Genomic DNA, 17,134 nt, shown 5'->3' with positions numbered 1-17,134 from the left:
AATTAAATGAAACGAAAGCCTGTAAAATGATAATGATGTAATGCATTGTAAGACATACTGTGAAATCCTGGCACCAATTCACTGTGTTTGAGCAAAAATGAGTCCTAATAAGTCTGAAAGCAGCATTATATCAAATAAATTGCATTTGTATAAAGCCAAATCCCAACATGCATTATTGTGGGGTCGTTTTTAAATATTCTGAAGCATCTGTAGAATCATTTTTTTTGTTATCTTACTTTCTGGCCTGCAGAATCAGATTAAACCTCTAAGTGAGCCACTAATTTAAATACCTTTGGGAGCTAAATGCACAATAACACATTTTTCAGTCACCAACCAACAAAATACAACAAAAGCATCCCGACACACTCATATTTACCAAATTATATCATGATCATCAGCAGCAGGTTTATAATCTATGTTTAGATTACTCAGCATAAACTCTAAATAAAAGCACAGTTGAAATTTTTAGCCTCTGTTTCTCAGCAGTGGAATCAAGGAGGGATGATGTCACATGATGATGTAATTGAATCCTAAAGTGCATTTGTCCATTCATTGACTGAAATGAGACAAAATAAGTCTTCAAAATAAATATCTTCCAACCTGCCGCAGCTGATGTATTGGCCACTTGGTGGCAGTAGAAACAAGCTGTTGATTGATAACATAGACACACAGAGTTCTGTTTCTCATACAGTAGAAATAAATCCAGCCTAAACAAAGCATTATCGCTGACCTTGACCATGACCTTAACACAACCTCAAGTCGAATCTTAGCCCTAAACTTAACCAGTTCTTCAGGAATCAGGTTCTGCATCATTCGGACCAGGATGTGGTCTCTATGGTCAGGGTAAAGTAATGGTTAAGGATAGAGTAAGTCTCCAGGAAATGAACGTAAGTCAGTGTAATGTCCTCTGAAGTATGGAAACCAGACTGTGTGTGTGTGTGTGTGTGTGTGTGAGATCCAAAAAACATGCAAATCTATCTTTGTGAGGACATTAGCGGTCTGGCCCTACGATTTTAAAGGGCTTTTTCAGGGGTTAAGACCTGATTTTAAGTTAAGGGTTAGAGTTAGGTACTTAGTTGTGATTGTTAAGGTAAGGGTAAGGGGTGTGTTCACTATGAATCTATCTCTTTCTCTCCCTGTCTCACCTTCTCTCAGGGTTAAATCTGCACCCTTGTGCTCCTCAATCAGCTCTAATGGATCCTCTGGCTCAGACTCAGACCGGGAACTGACTGTGATACTAACGACACACACACACACACACACACACACACACAGAGACACACAGGGTGGGGCTGGACACTCGTGTGCGTCGTGATGAGCTAAGAGCTTTGATGACCCTCTGAACATTTTCTCTCTCCCCCGTCTTTGTCCTTTGTGTCTTTCTTTTCCTCTCGTCTCTTCTCCCTCGGTGCCGAACCGCCTGCACTGCACTGAACCAAGAAAATCTACCCGACGACGACATTTTGTAGCATGTTGAACGTTAAACAATATTTGGGTTCTTCCATTTCCTGAACATTTAAACAGAATGTACATCACTGTGGGACTTTCAGGTGACCCGCGACCCCCACCCCTCCCATGACCATCCACTCCAGGGCCTGCGAGAGTGTATATGTAAATGTTTCACATCGGTCTAACGCAGCCGTCCTCCCTCAGTGTCTCCATTCAGTGAGTGAGCAGGTCCCCAGGGGCTAATGTGTGCCTTTGTGTGTGTGTGTGTGCTACATTATTCTCCCCACTGACTTTCTATGGCATGAAAAACACGAGTGTCCACCCAGCCTTGCCCCCTTCCTTCCTTCCTTCCTTCCTTCCTTCCTTCTTGTCTCTATAAAAGAGATGGAGTGGAGGGAACATGATGATAAAGCAGAGCAGCAGAAATATGACGACGCCGTCCGCTTTGGCTCCATTTCCAGACGTGCAGTTTTCTCATAAAGAATTTTGTTGAATTAAATATTAAATTAGAGGGAAAACCACACGACCACTTGTGCAAGATGTAATTTAAAGGATGTAAAAAAAAATATGTTCTTGTCATGGGTTTAGTACAAAGAAGAAAAATCTCAGACATTGCATTCAATACATTTGTATCACAACACTCACAACTCAGTGTGTCGACTGTTTTCTTGTGTTAACTCTTTTTAAATTCTTGTTTAAAAGATCAATGTATCCGTGTCTTATGACATCTAATGGTGAAACTGCAGATTATAATCTGCTAATCCCTCCTTTTCCCCATGTACTGTACTATGCTAGAGGACTACACTGGGCGGCCTTCACATACAAGAAAGCATGTCTTTCTTCTTCATTTGCATATTAAAACGTACACTCTGGACTCTTTTGTCCATTCAGGCTGTTGTAGAAACATATAGTGACACAAAATGGCCGTCTCCCTAATACTAAGTATATAAAAAGCTAATGCTAAAGCTACAAAATTATTGTTTCCTAATTGTTAGTTTGAAGTGATTATATACTTATATGACCATACTTATCAGTACATACTATACATATATATGTATATATATGTATTTAATTCCTCCCAATAAATAAACTTCCCCTAACTGAATACATTTTTTTAGAACACAGAGCTTTTGTTATAAGCAATCTGGTGGGAAAAATGTACTCAAAATGTTTAAAATCGGATTGAATTTGTGAAATTTGGAAAATACGTCACAGTTCAAAGTTCACTTGGCTCGTTTTTATGAACAAATTTTGTCTAATTTTGTGACTTCTGCACAGTATCGCAACTGAACAATGCGGCTATAAAATGATTCATTACTTTTTTACTCAACAACACGTAAGGAGACGGGAAAAAAACAAATTTTTTAAAGCCTGAATATGTGACCTATAAACACACACACACACACACATGTGTTTGTACGGAAAAAAAACAATAGCACAATAAAACATGAACATTGTGATGGAGCTTTGTGTCATTCTCAGTCTCTGCACCCCTGACTCCACATACATGCAGGACATCCAATCAGAGAAACTAGATTCTCATTGATCACTGACCGCTGCTCCTGCTTCTTTCCCAAATCTAGTCTCGGAGGCTCTGACTCTGCAGCTGTAATTCCTCCATCACTGAACCCGATTCACGGCTCTGACTCATTAAGAACCAACGGGTTTTTTCTTTCATGCCTGCGATGAGCCCTGCAGACTGCAGTCTACCTGCTGCCGGCCCCCAGTGGAACAAAGCTGGGTTCCGTAATTAAGTTCTTGTGGCTGATTGGATTAGAGCAGCTCCTATATTCATTCATTCATTCATTCATTCCGCTAAAAGATGCTCCTCAGCTGCTTTGAGAGAGACTAATGGAGGAGATGGAGCGATAAAGGTGCGGGACACAATGAGACATGACGTTATCATGATGCCGTGTGTCCACGACCTCGGGATTCGGTGCTCTGTTTTTGTGTCACTGGAATTTCCCCCTCAGCGTTGCCACTGAAATAACACACACACAATAAAAGTCTAATTTCACATGTTTCCTTCCCAAATCTAACGACTCCTTTCCTTCTCTGCGTCTTCATCCCTCACCTTGTTATTAAATTACAGCGGACATTACTGCACAAGGATATAATCGTGCCTCGGCTTCTGTGGTGATATTCTTTGTGGTCACACTGTGGAAAAAAGACATTTGTTTTTCCTTTGTTTTCCTCTCTAAAATGTGTCTCACTATATTGTTTTCTCATTGTTTTTTTAAAGAAGAAAAAAGGAAAGAATTGTCTCTACTTAAAATAAATTTGAACTTAAAGGTCCAGTGTAGTATGTACAAAGTAAAACATGCAGCGTTACTGTTAAATGTAACTTTTTATCTATTAAGTAACTCTAAAATGTTTAAATATTCTATGAAAGTTTTAAAATGAAGTGAACTAAAAATTACATTTTAGTGTTAACATCAAAACTGTTAAATTTAACATTATTCCAGAATGTTTTTGGTGCTTTTGGTGTTAAATTGTGGCAAAAAATTAACTGTTTCACATGTGGGAAGATAATTAATAGCCATGTTTGTTTGTGTAAGTGGGAAATTGCTTTGAAATATGAATTTCAAAAGGGTTTTGACATAAAAAAGGCATTTTATGGCTAGTGAATTACACAATAAAAAGTCTAAAATATATGGGCTAACATTTGGCACATCCAATGACTCACAAAATGTTTTAGTTTTAGTTTTTCGCCAAAACTGTGATCATGAAAAAGGACATATATTTTCCTCCTTTTAAATTATTTACGTGAGACACCATTTTTTTCCCTTGAAAAAAGTCTAAATGGGACGTTTTCTTGGCAGAAAGTAAAGTTTAATATTGCGTCTGTTTTCTTCTCTCTGCCTATGCTTTGTGCTGTTGTTGCAGTGTATTTCCTTATATTATATTAATTAATACATTAACTCTATTGCTTTCAGCTCAGTTATTTAAAATGGCATAAAAATAGCTTATTCAGACAAAATGTGGATTTATAATATAAATAATTAAAGTGCCTCTTCCAGTCAGGACAGATGTATTATCTGAACGCAGCATCTGTCCTCTGTGTCTCATCTGCATGTCCACGTCTAGGCTCCAGGGTGCTCTATAGTATATTTGCTTCCCAGAATTCCCTCTTATCTGTTAAAGGAAAAAGACAGTTTGTAGCAGATAAATGAGGAGAGACATCTTACATTTTCTGTCTGTCTGTCTGTCTGTGTTTGTAATCTGATTAGATACGGTAAAAAAAGAAGAAAAAGAAAATTTCTCCATGGATGATCGGTGCTGGCACTTTATCCTTAATCTACTGTTGAATTTCAAACATAAATTTTAAAGATTCCGTTTTTTCAAATTCCCGGCGATAAAAGACGTCATAGGACGTTCTAAATATACCAACTGGACATGAGTAAACAAAAACAAATGTGCTTTTGCGTCCAAATCCTCTCTAGCGGAGCGTTATGCTGGCAAAAAAAAAAAAAACTCAAAACCCTCCCATCCCCCAACAATCTCTCCGTCATCAGTGAAGCCATAAATAAATGGATTGACTTTTTCTTCGTAATTGTTAATTATCATGAGTGCTCTCTGAGGTACTTTCTATGAATGGCAGGAGGAGGAGACTCTTCCTCCACCCTCTCCTCTGTTTTATGGTGTTGGTCGTAGTTTTCAAGGACGACGAAAAGGACGCAGACGATGGTGGAAGGGTGGGGCATCTGCGTCACTCTCGAGCATCAGGGTTGGTGGATTGTAATGGCTACACCCCCCCACGACACAGTCCGTCTTCTCTGCGTGACCAACACCAGTAACCCCACCCAATCTGTGGTGGCTCCTCCCCCCCCCCCACATCCCAACCAAGAGAGAAGAGAGAGAGTAAAGCACTTAAGGTAATGTAAATAACCAGGGAGGGAAGAGCTATTTTAAGATGCCGTCTTTCACTGCGGGCCATGGACGGGGGGACAAAGACGCGAGCCAAGCCATTGTGATGTTAGTCACGTTTTCAGACATGTTCTCGTTTGTCCGTCTTTCCGTCCCGATCGCCAAAAGCAGGCCCCCGAACGACAAGACAAGAAGACAACAAAGAAAGTCCTGCACATTCAGCGTAAGAAGACTGATGTTTTCTCCTTAAACGCGGTCATTACGGTTTAAAAAGGTGGGTTGGAGAAGAGAAACAGTCCTTGTCACCAAATGCAAAGAAAAGCAGGGAAAACTATGGAAAAGATTCACATTCTCTGTTTCTTCGTCACATGTTTTCCCTATTTTTTGCTCTTCTTCCGAGCCAAAATTTAAATCTTCAAGCCTCTAAATTTACAATTGAACAAAACGACAAACAAGAGGAACCTTGTAGTCGGAGGATCATCTTTCAGCAAGAAAGAAGCAGCCAAAAATCTAAAAAATGTCAATTTTAAATGATTGAAACCCCATATTCTCAAAGTAAAGTCGGTGAACAACAGATGTGGAAACACAAATTTCATTTTCTTTTTTCTTTTGTTACAAAAGTAGAGTTTATATATTTCCCTTACATTGTTTTCTTTCTTTTTTTTATTGTTTCATCTTTTCGTGACACCAAAAATAAATAAACATTTATACCAGCGTCATTTATATCTATCTATATATATATGTTCTTTTTTTCTTTTTCCATCATATGTATACAAATATACACAGCACAGAGAAGATAACCTGTACACTGCCGATAAATAAACGTGTAAATCAGAACCCGCCGTGTTTGACTTTGCAAATCACAAAAAAAAAAAGTACACAAAAATCAAGTCAACAACGCACTACTACGTGATATAATTGGATCTTTTCTTCGAGGTTACATTCGTATTCAAGTCATCAATCACTGCAGTTGGAGCGGCGTCTGGTTCCCGAGCTGTGGCTTCTTTTTTTTCTTGAATCTTAAGGTTTTAAGGCAACTGAATAAAAATGTCATTTTCAAACACTATTAATTTACACAAATGATTTCAACGGTTTCTAAAAACTTGACATTAAAACGAACACTAACGGCTAATGCTTCACTATAGACTGCTTGTATATTTTCTACTCGGACGTGATGAATGGATCGCTCCTTTTCTCGACGGGAACACGAGACACCTGTCCATTGGCTTTTTATTTCACTTTTAATGAATTTATACATCTGTCACGCGCTGAATGGATGTCCTCGATATGGCACATTAAAGCTCTAAAATAAACATTTATTTTTTTTAATAATTTCTGTTTTTACTTACACTCTCACAGTCAGACATTTACAATAATTGTTGTACACGTGTGTATAGGTTATTGCTGTTAACTGATTGGAACAAACAACACAAAACTCCTTCCAAACTCTGGTTGTGCTGTCAGTCAATCATCCGTATGCCACCAGTTTGCAGTTTCACCTCAGTTTGAAAAGGATTTGCGCGTCCCAATACAAGTCGGGGAGTGCAGCAGTTCCCTGACCTCACTATTTGCCTCACTCAATATGCAAATCAACAGTGCAAATCGCCAAATCGGATGCCAAAATTAAAAATGGCCAACTTCCTGTTGAGTTGAGGCCATGGTTACAGTCGACTTTCTTGTTCGTCTTGGTCGAAAACATCTTCCCACCAAGTTTCGGGAAATTCAGGGGAACTCAATTTTGCCTCTGTTTTCACCTTAGGGGGGCGCTATAGAGCCCTTGAGCAACGCACACGTCCGGCGACTATGCCAATATCGCATTTTCGAGTTTCAAGAGTTTCTATGCACGTTAACCCCCTCAAAAACCACCGCAAAACCACATCAACTGGAGGATAAGAGTAGGGGCGGCCGTTACGGCCCCTGCCATTCGTGGCTCGGGCCCTAAGAGTCTTTTGAACAGTTTCTTTATCTACAAGGAAGGAAATGAGTGTGTGGGATGGTGTATGTGACAAAAAAAGACAGCTTTATGGCTGGACAATCAGCAAGCTGCTACACTATATATCTATATCCTGACATTGGGCTGATATCCAGTCTCTACGAGCGGGGTTTGGCTCTCCATAGTCCAAAGGTATCCAACAATGTAACCCCACGTTCTGGCAGTTCGGTCACATGTTCAGTGTTTTATTTCTCCCCCGAGTTTGTCATTCTTCATCATGGTGGGAGGAGTCTGGGCTTGACGAGTCCTCCTCCTCCTCCTCCACGGTTTCTGCGGGCAGCGTGTCGCGGCGCGTGAAGGCGGCCGCCAAGGTCACGCTCAGCCGCGGCTTCATCTCCGACAGGCCGATGTTGTTGCCGCGCACGACGAGCGTCGTCTTGTCCATGATCTCGCCGCTGTCCTTGGACACCACCGCGTCGAGGAAGTCGTACTTGTGCGAAATCTTGCCGCTCTCAAACAGGTACTTGGCCAGGTGGGAGAATGCCACGTTCCCCAGGAATGAGGCCACCATGGAGACGGTCTTGAAGGGAAACTTCTGGACGACAAACTCCTCCAGCTCTCCGGTCATGTGGTGCTTCTTTATCTCGGTAGTCCAGCCGGGGTAATAGATGAAAGGAGGCAGCTTCAAGTAGGGTTCCCCTCCGCCGATACGCAGCACCATGCCGAACAGGTAGGCGGCTACCGAGCCGTATGTGTTGGTGCCCTTGACGAAGAGCACGCTGATCAGCTGGGGGAAGATGATGACGTAAACCAGGTCCGAGCTCAGGTACCAGAGGCCGTACACCGAGCCGGTGAGGAGGGCCATCACTGTGGCGAGGCCGCCAAACACAAAGATGGTGATACGCATCACCCACACAATCTCTCGGTCCGACGCCTAAATGGGGAAAACGTGGAAAAGTGACAGCTGTAGAAACGAACAAACGCACAAACACACCAGAGACAAATGGACGTAGTCTCCAGATTCCTGTTTGGTTCCTATTGGACAATACCAACTGTCAGTCACGATGGTGCTATATTGTCTATTTTTCTCTTAATGGGAGAGTCCATTGACGACGACGCGAAACAATTGAGACAATTAACTTTTTAGGGAAAATGTTGTGCATTTCACTGACATCGAAAGTCGGAACTGGGAGGGAAGTCACCTTTGACTTGAGCCGCTTTCCAGTTGAGAATGTGGAAATTGTTAGCCATTGCTAGCCATTGTTAGCAGTACGAGTTCATAGCAACACTCTGCAAAGTACTTTGCACACACAAACAGCAGTACGAGTTCATAGCAACACTCTGCGAAGTACTTTGCACACACAAACAGCGTAGCAACATGTTCAAGCGTAAAAACACAACAGGACCACACTTGTACAACTGACTCCATGTGCAACAAATAAGATGGAAGTGCAAGTAACCGTAAAAGTAGAGTGTGTTTACAACTGATGCAAGTGGCAGCCATCTTGGAGTCCTACGTTGGGTTTCTTGCGGTGGCTCCCACTTTACAAGGTGAGAATCCGACCTGAGGGGTCGTTCCAGTTGACATTTGAATGCATCATAGACTACATAGACCATCGTAGACTCCCATCCATTCAACCAGAGTCCTTTTCACACCCAGCAAAAGACTTTGCTCATTACATTCGACTTCCTGAACTACAACTGGAGGACTACGTCCATTTTTATACACAGTCTCTCTCTCTCACACACACACACACACACACACACACAGGTTATGTGTCAACTTACCGACTGTCTGAAGGCGAGCTGGTAGATGTTCCTCGCAAACATGGAGCTCGCCGAAAGGATGGAGGAGTCGGCCGAGGACATGACAGCTGCAGACACGGCGCCCAGGCCGAAGAAGGAGACGAACGGCGGACAGAGGTGCTGGAGCACGATAGGTAGAATCATGTCTGCCTCGTCCTTTATCCGAGGAGGCACGGCGCCATAAGTCGTCTGGTTCCAGTCTGGAAAAAGAGGGAAATTTAACTCTTTGCTTACACGTCAAAAGACACAAAAGACCTCCATAGGAAACCTACCAAGTTTTTCGTTGTCATTTGTTATAAAAACAACATAAAAGCACAAGATCTCTTGAATAAAATGTATTACTTAAAGACGACATTTGCATAATGAGTAAGGATGAGTTGATAAAACTGCAAAACCCTCAATAATCCCATAAAACTAAAGGCGATTTATGTCAAAAGTGTACTGTAGTAAGACATAAATGTGTCATAATTGATTTTATTTGTAAATAAAATCACAAAAATGTAGATTATTTTGGAAATACTGAACAATAACAGATGTTTTATTTTATTTTTTAAGGTTTTAATGTAGAAAAAGAAAAAAAGTACACATTCACTGTCAAAAGAACATTTTCCGTTTCCTTTTTGGCTCACACTGATTTGGAAAAAGTTGCACTTTGGCGGTGGTGAGTTTTAACAGGATGACTCATAATTCAGCGCAGGACCGAACAGAGTTATGCGCTCGCTTGTCTCACACATGGAGACATTTGACGCCCAGAAATCTGGAGATCAAACCTCTAATTTGGTCCCTCGCCTCCGTCTAATGCAATATTTACACAAGCAGCAGGGTTATTAAACCAAACGGCTGCTTCATTATGAATGAGGTGAACCAGCTGGTATTTACCAGGCTGTCTCAGATCTAAGGGGCAACGGGTGGCCCATCGAGAGACACCCGTTTCACAAACACACACACACACACACACACACACACTGGGAGCCGAACCCCTGGCTCTCTGACCTGTGGAGGCTCCGATGGCTCCGATGAGAACGGAGGGCACGGCCATGACGAGGCAGCCGAACGCAGCCAGGAAAGAGAGGACCTGAGCGTACGTGGCCGAGGACGCAGACAGAACTCTCTGGAAATACACCTGCCAGGGGATTCCTCCAAACATCTGGATGAATGAATGAATGAATGAATTTAATGGTTTCACGCATGAAATAAACAGCTGTTTCCTGTCATTATCTATATATATATATATATATATATATATATATATATATATATATATATATATATATATATATATATATGTGTGTGTGTTTCACTGTACCTGTGCATAACTGTGAAGCACATCCATGCAATCATTTTTCTTTTTAATCTTATTTTAGTATTTTAATTTATATGTATTTCAGAGAACCTGGGTTATAATCCATTAACCTGAACTCCTCTTTCATAACTCATTTAACCTCACTTAAGTTTCAGAGAACTTGGGACATTGTCTTAACCTAAAGTTATCTTCCAACATTCAGTTAACCTCACTTAAGTTTCAGAGACCTGGGATTATAATTCCTTAAACTAAACTTCTCTGTCAATACTTGTTTTACCTCACTTACATTCCAGAGAACCTGGGTTAATCCCTTAACCTAAACTCCTCTTTGAACACTCGTTTCACCTCAAGTATGTTTCAGAGACCTGGGGACAATTCCTTAACCTAAAGCTATACTAGCATAGCTCTACTAGCATAGCTGTTAGCATAACAGTGCTATATAGAGAAACACAGATGAGTGTATTGTGGAGCTGTTACGCTTAATCCACATCGTGTGAACTCAACGGACCATGGTTTCATGTTCAAAATCACATACTACAGCTTTAAATTTACCTGTGTGTGTGTGTGTATGAAGCTGCTTTCCCCCACAAAAGAACTAACGTCAGTGGACTAAAGTCTAAAGACATGAATAAGCCGACACGTACCAGGAGGCAGAAGTTGTCGATCCACACCCAGGTGTCGACGCTGCGGACGCTGCCCCTCCAGGGCGACTGATACACCTCCTTCACCGCTGTCACTGTGATGTCGGACACCGCGGGGTTGCTCAGGGCAAACGGGATGCTGATCCACTGTTAAGTGAGCACAGTCACACAAAACAGAAGCATCTTACAAAGAGGCTCTTTAGATTAAGATGATAAATTTAATCTCAAGCGGTATTGATCCCAGATGAAAAGAAGAAGAAGATCATGCAGATAGGCTAATGGGGAAATTATTAGTAGTGTTTATATTTAGCCATGTATGGATGGGGATATAAGTGATAATGTTATGGTGAGAAGGTTTTAAAATGATTATTTTACTACCTTTTCTGTAAGAAATATTCATTTGAATAGGTACACCAGCAATTTCCAAAAGATGTATGTATAAATAGTAAGTAAAAGACTTGAAAATATATATTTGGTGGCTCCAAAATGAATCTTCTATGAACCAGAAGAATGTGCATATAGGTTGTTATATAGTGTGTTTATAGGTTAATACAATTAACAATGAATAAAAATGCTTGTGATTGTTTTTCTCTCATTCTTTGAAGGATTTAAGATGTTTTTTTTATTACTATTGTTTATTGAAAAAAGAAAAAAACTCTCCTCAGCTTTTGACTTGAACCTTACCAGGCCAACAAAGATACAGAAGAGCTGCACGACGTCAGTGTAGGCCACAGAGTAAAGTCCTCCAACCAGGGTGTAGAAGATGGCAATGAGCGCTGAGATGACCACCGACATCTTGATGTTTATGTCCACGATGACACTCAGAGTAGCACCTGAGGTCAGGGAAGGAACAAACACATACATGTGTATACGGTGTGTTTATTACAGTATATTCTCTGATTTTGCTGCAGATGGAGATGTGAACTCACCCAGGGCAGATAAAATGGCAGCAGACCAGAAGATCTCACCCATGAGTGCAGGTATGAAGAGAAGGCCGCCCATGCGCTTCCCGTACAGCTGCTGGAACGGGTCCAGCATGGTGACGTAACCTCGTGAGCGCATGGGCTTGGCGAAAAAAAGGCCGCCTGGGACAGAGAGAGAGATAATTCATGTGTCCATAACTGAAAGCAGGGCCCTAGAGCTCCATTTTGTACTCCTCACGTGGACATTTATTAAAATAAAAGACTCAGGGAAGTCTACTGAAACACACAAAATGGGAGGATTAAGATAAGCACAGACATAATTTAATACAGATGTCATTTTACACCTTAAACCTCTATAGATATAGAAAATATACATCTGGATTTCTTCAAATATGTTAGAACCACTCACCCAGAACCAGACTGAGGGCATATCCAAAGGGCGCCTGTGCCCACGCCAAGCCAAAATCGGGCAGATACACATACTCAGCTGTGCCATTGATGTATCCTCCTCCAACCCAGGTCGCTGAATAACACAAAAAAGTCACCACAAATATTGGGACAATCTGATAATGTACCATATAATGACTGTTTTTTTTCCCGAAAATCTCTTTTGTTTCAGCACAACATAACACAACACAACATATTATAACACTTTCCTTGTATTTTTTTATACAAATGTAACCTTTATTTCACCATTTATAACAAAAAACTGAAACAGGTCACTATATAGTTGACTTTAAAACTCACATTCATGTTTAAAGTACGTTTTGTAAAGGTAAAGTAATGTTAGGGGAACGTTCTGGGAACCTTTAGAGAATGTTCTCTAAAGGTTGTATGAAGGTTGTAATGTCCTGGGAAACCAAATTTGCAACCAAAAACTAACGTTAAGGGAAAACTTTCAATATCTTCAGGGAACGTTCTGCAACCAAAGGGTAACGTTTCTGGGTATCTGGGTGACATCTATTTGATATTTGATTCCATTATGGCCATGAGGTTTTAAAGGAGCTGGAGCTGTGATATTTTTTAAAAAGATGTTGGCATATATATAAAAAAATGACACATTATACAATAAATATAATCCTTTTTACCATAAAACCCACAAACAGACATTTTTATACATATATTTGCTTAATTAATCTGATCATTTTGTTTCCTCCATGATGGAATAATTCACCAAAGTGAGTGATTTTTTTCATTTTCAAAAAAACAAATATGATCTTGTCAAAAGACGCCCATGTCATTAAGAACTTTTAATAAAAGCACGGAGCTGCTTATCACCTGTCATGGTAAATCCACCCACGAACAATCCAATGTCTCTCCCGCCGACCATGATGGTTTCGCTGCGGTCGGTGCCCTCCGCCTCCCCCGTGTGCTTGTTCTTCCATGCCGCCCAGATGCCCACGAACAGGATCAGTAAGTAAAAGATCGCAATGGCCACGAGTCCCTCTACGTGGATGGTCATCGTCGCACGGGTCCTCCACTATATGGAGCGGGAAGGCATGGAGACCTGCGTGCGGGCGCACGAGAAGACAATGATGATTTGGATTAGAATACATTATTAATGTTGTTTTGTGTGGTTGGACACGACCTCTGTTGCTATTAAACAATTGTGAGAAGGTGTAAAATATCACTAATGTGACTTTTAACTCAGCACAGATCAGTTGTGGAAGTGCATTTTGTTGTTTTCTCTCTTCTTTTGCGCAAAATGACACCTTCATATGATAATGTAAATAGGAATCCCCAAAATTACCACAATTGTCCTTTGAAATCCCTCCATGTATTCACTTTATCTTAACAAACGCGCGTAAAATCCAAGTTACGCACAGGATACGAGCGCCTTCGGAAATAAATTATTAAAAAGAAAAGAAAAACTTACCTCAAGTATTTCTACAGTCAGGTCGGGTGAAGTGTTTTCTCTTGTGCGTGTGGACACTGAGGACCAGTCCAATGAAAAGCTGCTCTCCCGGGTGACTAACCGCGGCTTATAAGGACGCAGGTGCCGTCACGGGAACGAAACACACGTCAGAGAAACCGAACGACTCCATTAATGAGGACCTCGCATGGAATCACGTCAGAGCGCGCACGATGATCCAACTGGAGGAGGGTGGGAGAGATTCCTGGGATGGATGGGGGTTGCTTTTTCTTTTTCTTTTTTTTCATAAAGACTGAATCATGGAATTGCCGGACATGAATTTTAATGCATTTTTTTTCTCCCTCTACCATCAAATAATCAATATTCCGCCAGTTGAACTGTGGCTCCTGCCGCCTCAAACCCGGTGCGTAAAAGCTGCCTGTAATTACGCAGCTACACTCCATGTGGCCTTTTATCCGCTGTCACTTTCTCCCGCTTTCCTGTCGTCGGCATTTTACCATTTTAGACATTGCACACAGCAATTAACTCTGCTGCACACTTTTGCTCCAATCTGACTTTTACGCGTCATAAACATCCCCTTGCTTTGCGCAGGAGAAAACTGTGATCCAAGGCGTTAATTAAAATACAATTCACCCTGTATAAATACAGAATTAGCTGTATAGGTTTTCTTTAAGAGTATCTTATAGCAGATATATACTTCAATTTTAGTAGCATTCATAAGCATTCTTTTCCTAGAAAATGCTTCTGTACAAGGCCTAAATTCTGAATTCTCAGGCTTAAAATGCTCCTCATCTCAGAGTAATTATGCATTATTGAAGTTTCTTGTAGCCACCACTTTCCCTCCAGGATGTGCCCGTGTACATATATATACTGTATCAGCGGACTGTGTCCACTTAATGGTCTGTGCAGCGTGAACACCTTTAATCTGCAAGCAGCACTTGTCAAATCTGACAGGCTCCCAATTAGGGTGAGTCCTGAAGAGCAGTGCACGGATTTAATGATACAGTCCCACTTAAAGAAAAAAAAAATGGGGAAAAACATATGGAAGTTGTTCTTCCCATAAGGCTGAGGCAGTCAGTCACACATCAGGAAAGAATGATTTAAAAAAAAAAGCGCGCCCCCTTTTGGTAACAATGGTTTGAGCATGACGCAGAAAGGCCAACGTGTTTATCTTTGGTGGTTTAACAAAGAGAGGAAATGACTGATCATTGCTTTTTTAAACATCTATTATGTATCTGCTGCTTTATTCTCTCTCTGTGCAGAATTTATATTTATTTCTGATGTTTTATCTTTAAAATACACAAGGTATCGTCACACTTTTGATTAGTTTTTGCCCTGTAAAGTTTAAAACGAGTCACACAATGAAGTTAAACTGTACTTTAATGGTTCATTAATGTCATAAAATGAATATTTTAGGGTTAAACTGGAGCGTACACATTCTATTGTTTTCATATGGCTGTAAAAACCTTCCTCAAATTAATTTAAAATGACAAATATAGACAGAATGTTTGACAACATTAAAGGGCAGTTCACCCATTTTTCCCCCCAACTTGGTCAAATGAAGCGTAAACGTAAAACGATAACGATGCTGCTGTGTTTAATTCACATTCTATTGGAGAGTTGGGTTCAATTTGACTTGAAATTGAGTCAGATTTTCAGATCTTTGACTCATAAAACTTGTTATAATTGACAGAAACAGTGACGGACAGTGTGGGGCTTTTATGTTCTTTGAAGGCAGTCACTTTGATGTCAAGTTTTATTTATTTTTTTCAATCCCAACTTCCTCAAGATCCACTGATGATCAAATAATACATTTATCTCTGGATATTAGAGAAGAAAGTGGCCCTTTAACTTGAATGTGATAATAATAATCTTACTTTAACTCCTTTTAATTTGGAAAGAGTGGTCTGTTAGTAGTTCATTGTGTCTTTGTTTTTTTTATTGTTTTATTTGTTATCTCTTTTTTGCTTTTCCTTTTAATTGTTTCATCATATTTACTTTTATTTTTAAGTCAAAAAAGGTGCGGTATAAAGGAAGCTGTATTGGATTGGATGGGTTTGAGTTTGTGTGATAAACTGCTGCCAAAAGTGGTGACGTTCAGGTGTCTCTGGCACCGTGAACACCTTCATAGGACAAACACTGAAGCCGCGACTCTCTTCTTTCTCTCTCTCCATACGTGCAAATACGTGGCTTAACCTTTGCTATACACAAGCACAATGACAGTTTATCGTAGTTTAACGTAATTTGTAAACAACACAGTTTTCAAAATGAAGTGTTCTTCGCTGCGTAACGACTAAAATATGTGTTTATGCTTAACTGAATAAATCCTGCAGTGCCAAAGGACTCAAGGTTTAATGAGCAGCTGCTGTTGGCACCGCTCAAGATGTGTGTGTTTGTGCAAGTGTGTGTGTGCGTTGTTACCTCTTTAGGAGCTTTTCTGTCATAAACCCTGACCTTGTTAGGACCAGTAGTCCTCATAGAGACCAGAACCTGGTCCTAATGATGCAGAGGGTCATCTCTGAGGAACTGGTAAGGGGTTTGAATTGTGGTTGTCCACAGATTTCACACAAAAGTCTATGAAAATTAACACATTACAACATTTTAAAAGGGACAATCTGTACTTTCGCTATGAGGCTCCATTGAAACTTGTGCTCCGAAGATTCTTCAATTTGAATTTTAAAGACTGTGAAGAAAGATAACTGGAGTTATTAATAATAATAATAATGATATTTTTTTCTTCTGCTTACCTGAATTGAGGTGAAATCAACATGAAGCGTTTAAAGCCAGGATTGGAATAGTTAGGACTTGGGTGTCCCCCAGTGGTAGTGACAACAAAAGACAGTGTCTGATTCTCTCTGCTACAGAAAGTTTACATGATGTACAACAAATACATTTAACAGACAGATAAAACAAAAGCAGAATTTTCAGAACAACCGAGCACTTGACATTGTAAATGTTTACTTTTTGACTTGACTTGGTTGGTAAATCTGTAGAAAATTAAATAATTAAATTTCTAGGAGATAGTCTTTCCTGGAAATATAGAATAAATTCACAAAAAAAGGGAATTCCGTTTACACATTTGACAGTTTTTTCTCTGAAAGTAAGAGTCTGATATTCACGTCTACATTCACGTCACAGCATCTGCTATTTGTGACAGTTAAAATAGGATTAACAAGTGACAGAATTATCACCAAGATTAGGGATTGATATTTTGTCATTTTCTAAAAAAAAAAAATCTGAATCAGTCCATCGCAGTCTGAGCATTGGCTGATTTTGTTTTCAGAAACTTGATAAAAAGATTTGTTGTTATTTACAATAAGCAAAATGCAGACTGGAGAG

At 40.2% G+C, this 17,134-nt stretch overlaps 1 protein-coding gene across 2 annotated transcripts; it reads right to left on the bottom strand.

Moving 5' to 3' along the window:
* Positions 1-7,127: 7,127 nt before the first annotated feature.
* On the bottom strand, positions 7,128-16,221 carry LOC122771916 (high-affinity choline transporter 1-like). Of its 2 annotated transcripts, XM_044029489.1 has the most exons (9): positions 13,799-16,221; positions 13,201-13,429; positions 12,332-12,445; positions 11,929-12,084; positions 11,684-11,832; positions 11,003-11,146; positions 10,049-10,202; positions 9,038-9,255; positions 7,128-8,183 (listed from the first exon to the last, which is right to left on the bottom strand). In XM_044029489.1, the coding sequence occupies exons 2-9, from the start codon at positions 13,382-13,384 to the stop codon at positions 7,515-7,517; spliced, it is 1,788 nt and encodes a 595-aa protein (XP_043885424.1). In that variant the 5' UTR covers positions 13,385-13,429; positions 13,799-16,221; the 3' UTR covers positions 7,128-7,514. The 2 variants fall into 2 exon arrangements, with proteins under 2 accessions (XP_043885424.1, XP_043885425.1); XM_044029490.1 differs by lacking the exon at positions 13,799-16,221 and having other exon boundaries at positions 13,201-13,784.
* Between the last annotated feature and the right edge of the window lie 913 nt (positions 16,222-17,134).

This window comes from Solea senegalensis, linkage group LG7, assembly GCF_019176455.1.
Source record: "Solea senegalensis isolate Sse05_10M linkage group LG7, IFAPA_SoseM_1, whole genome shotgun sequence".
NCBI lineage: Eukaryota > Metazoa > Chordata > Actinopteri > Pleuronectiformes > Soleidae > Solea > Solea senegalensis.
This window is presented reverse-complemented; position numbering and strand designations above follow the sequence as displayed.

Bases quoted from the DNA above. Each gene is read 5' to 3' on its own strand.
- LOC122771916 (XM_044029489.1), bottom strand. From the start codon at position 13,384: ATGACCATCCACGTAGAGGGACTCGTGGCCATTGCGATCTTTTACTTA. The intron at 11,147-11,683 runs GTAAGGTTCAAG...CTCACTTAACAG, and splicing joins TCTGTATCTTTGTTGGCCTG to TGGATCAGCATCCCGTTTGC. The intron at 8,184-9,037 runs GTAAGTTGACAC...TTCCCCATTTAG, and splicing joins AGCTCGCCTTCAGACAGTCG to GCGTCGGACCGAGAGATTGT.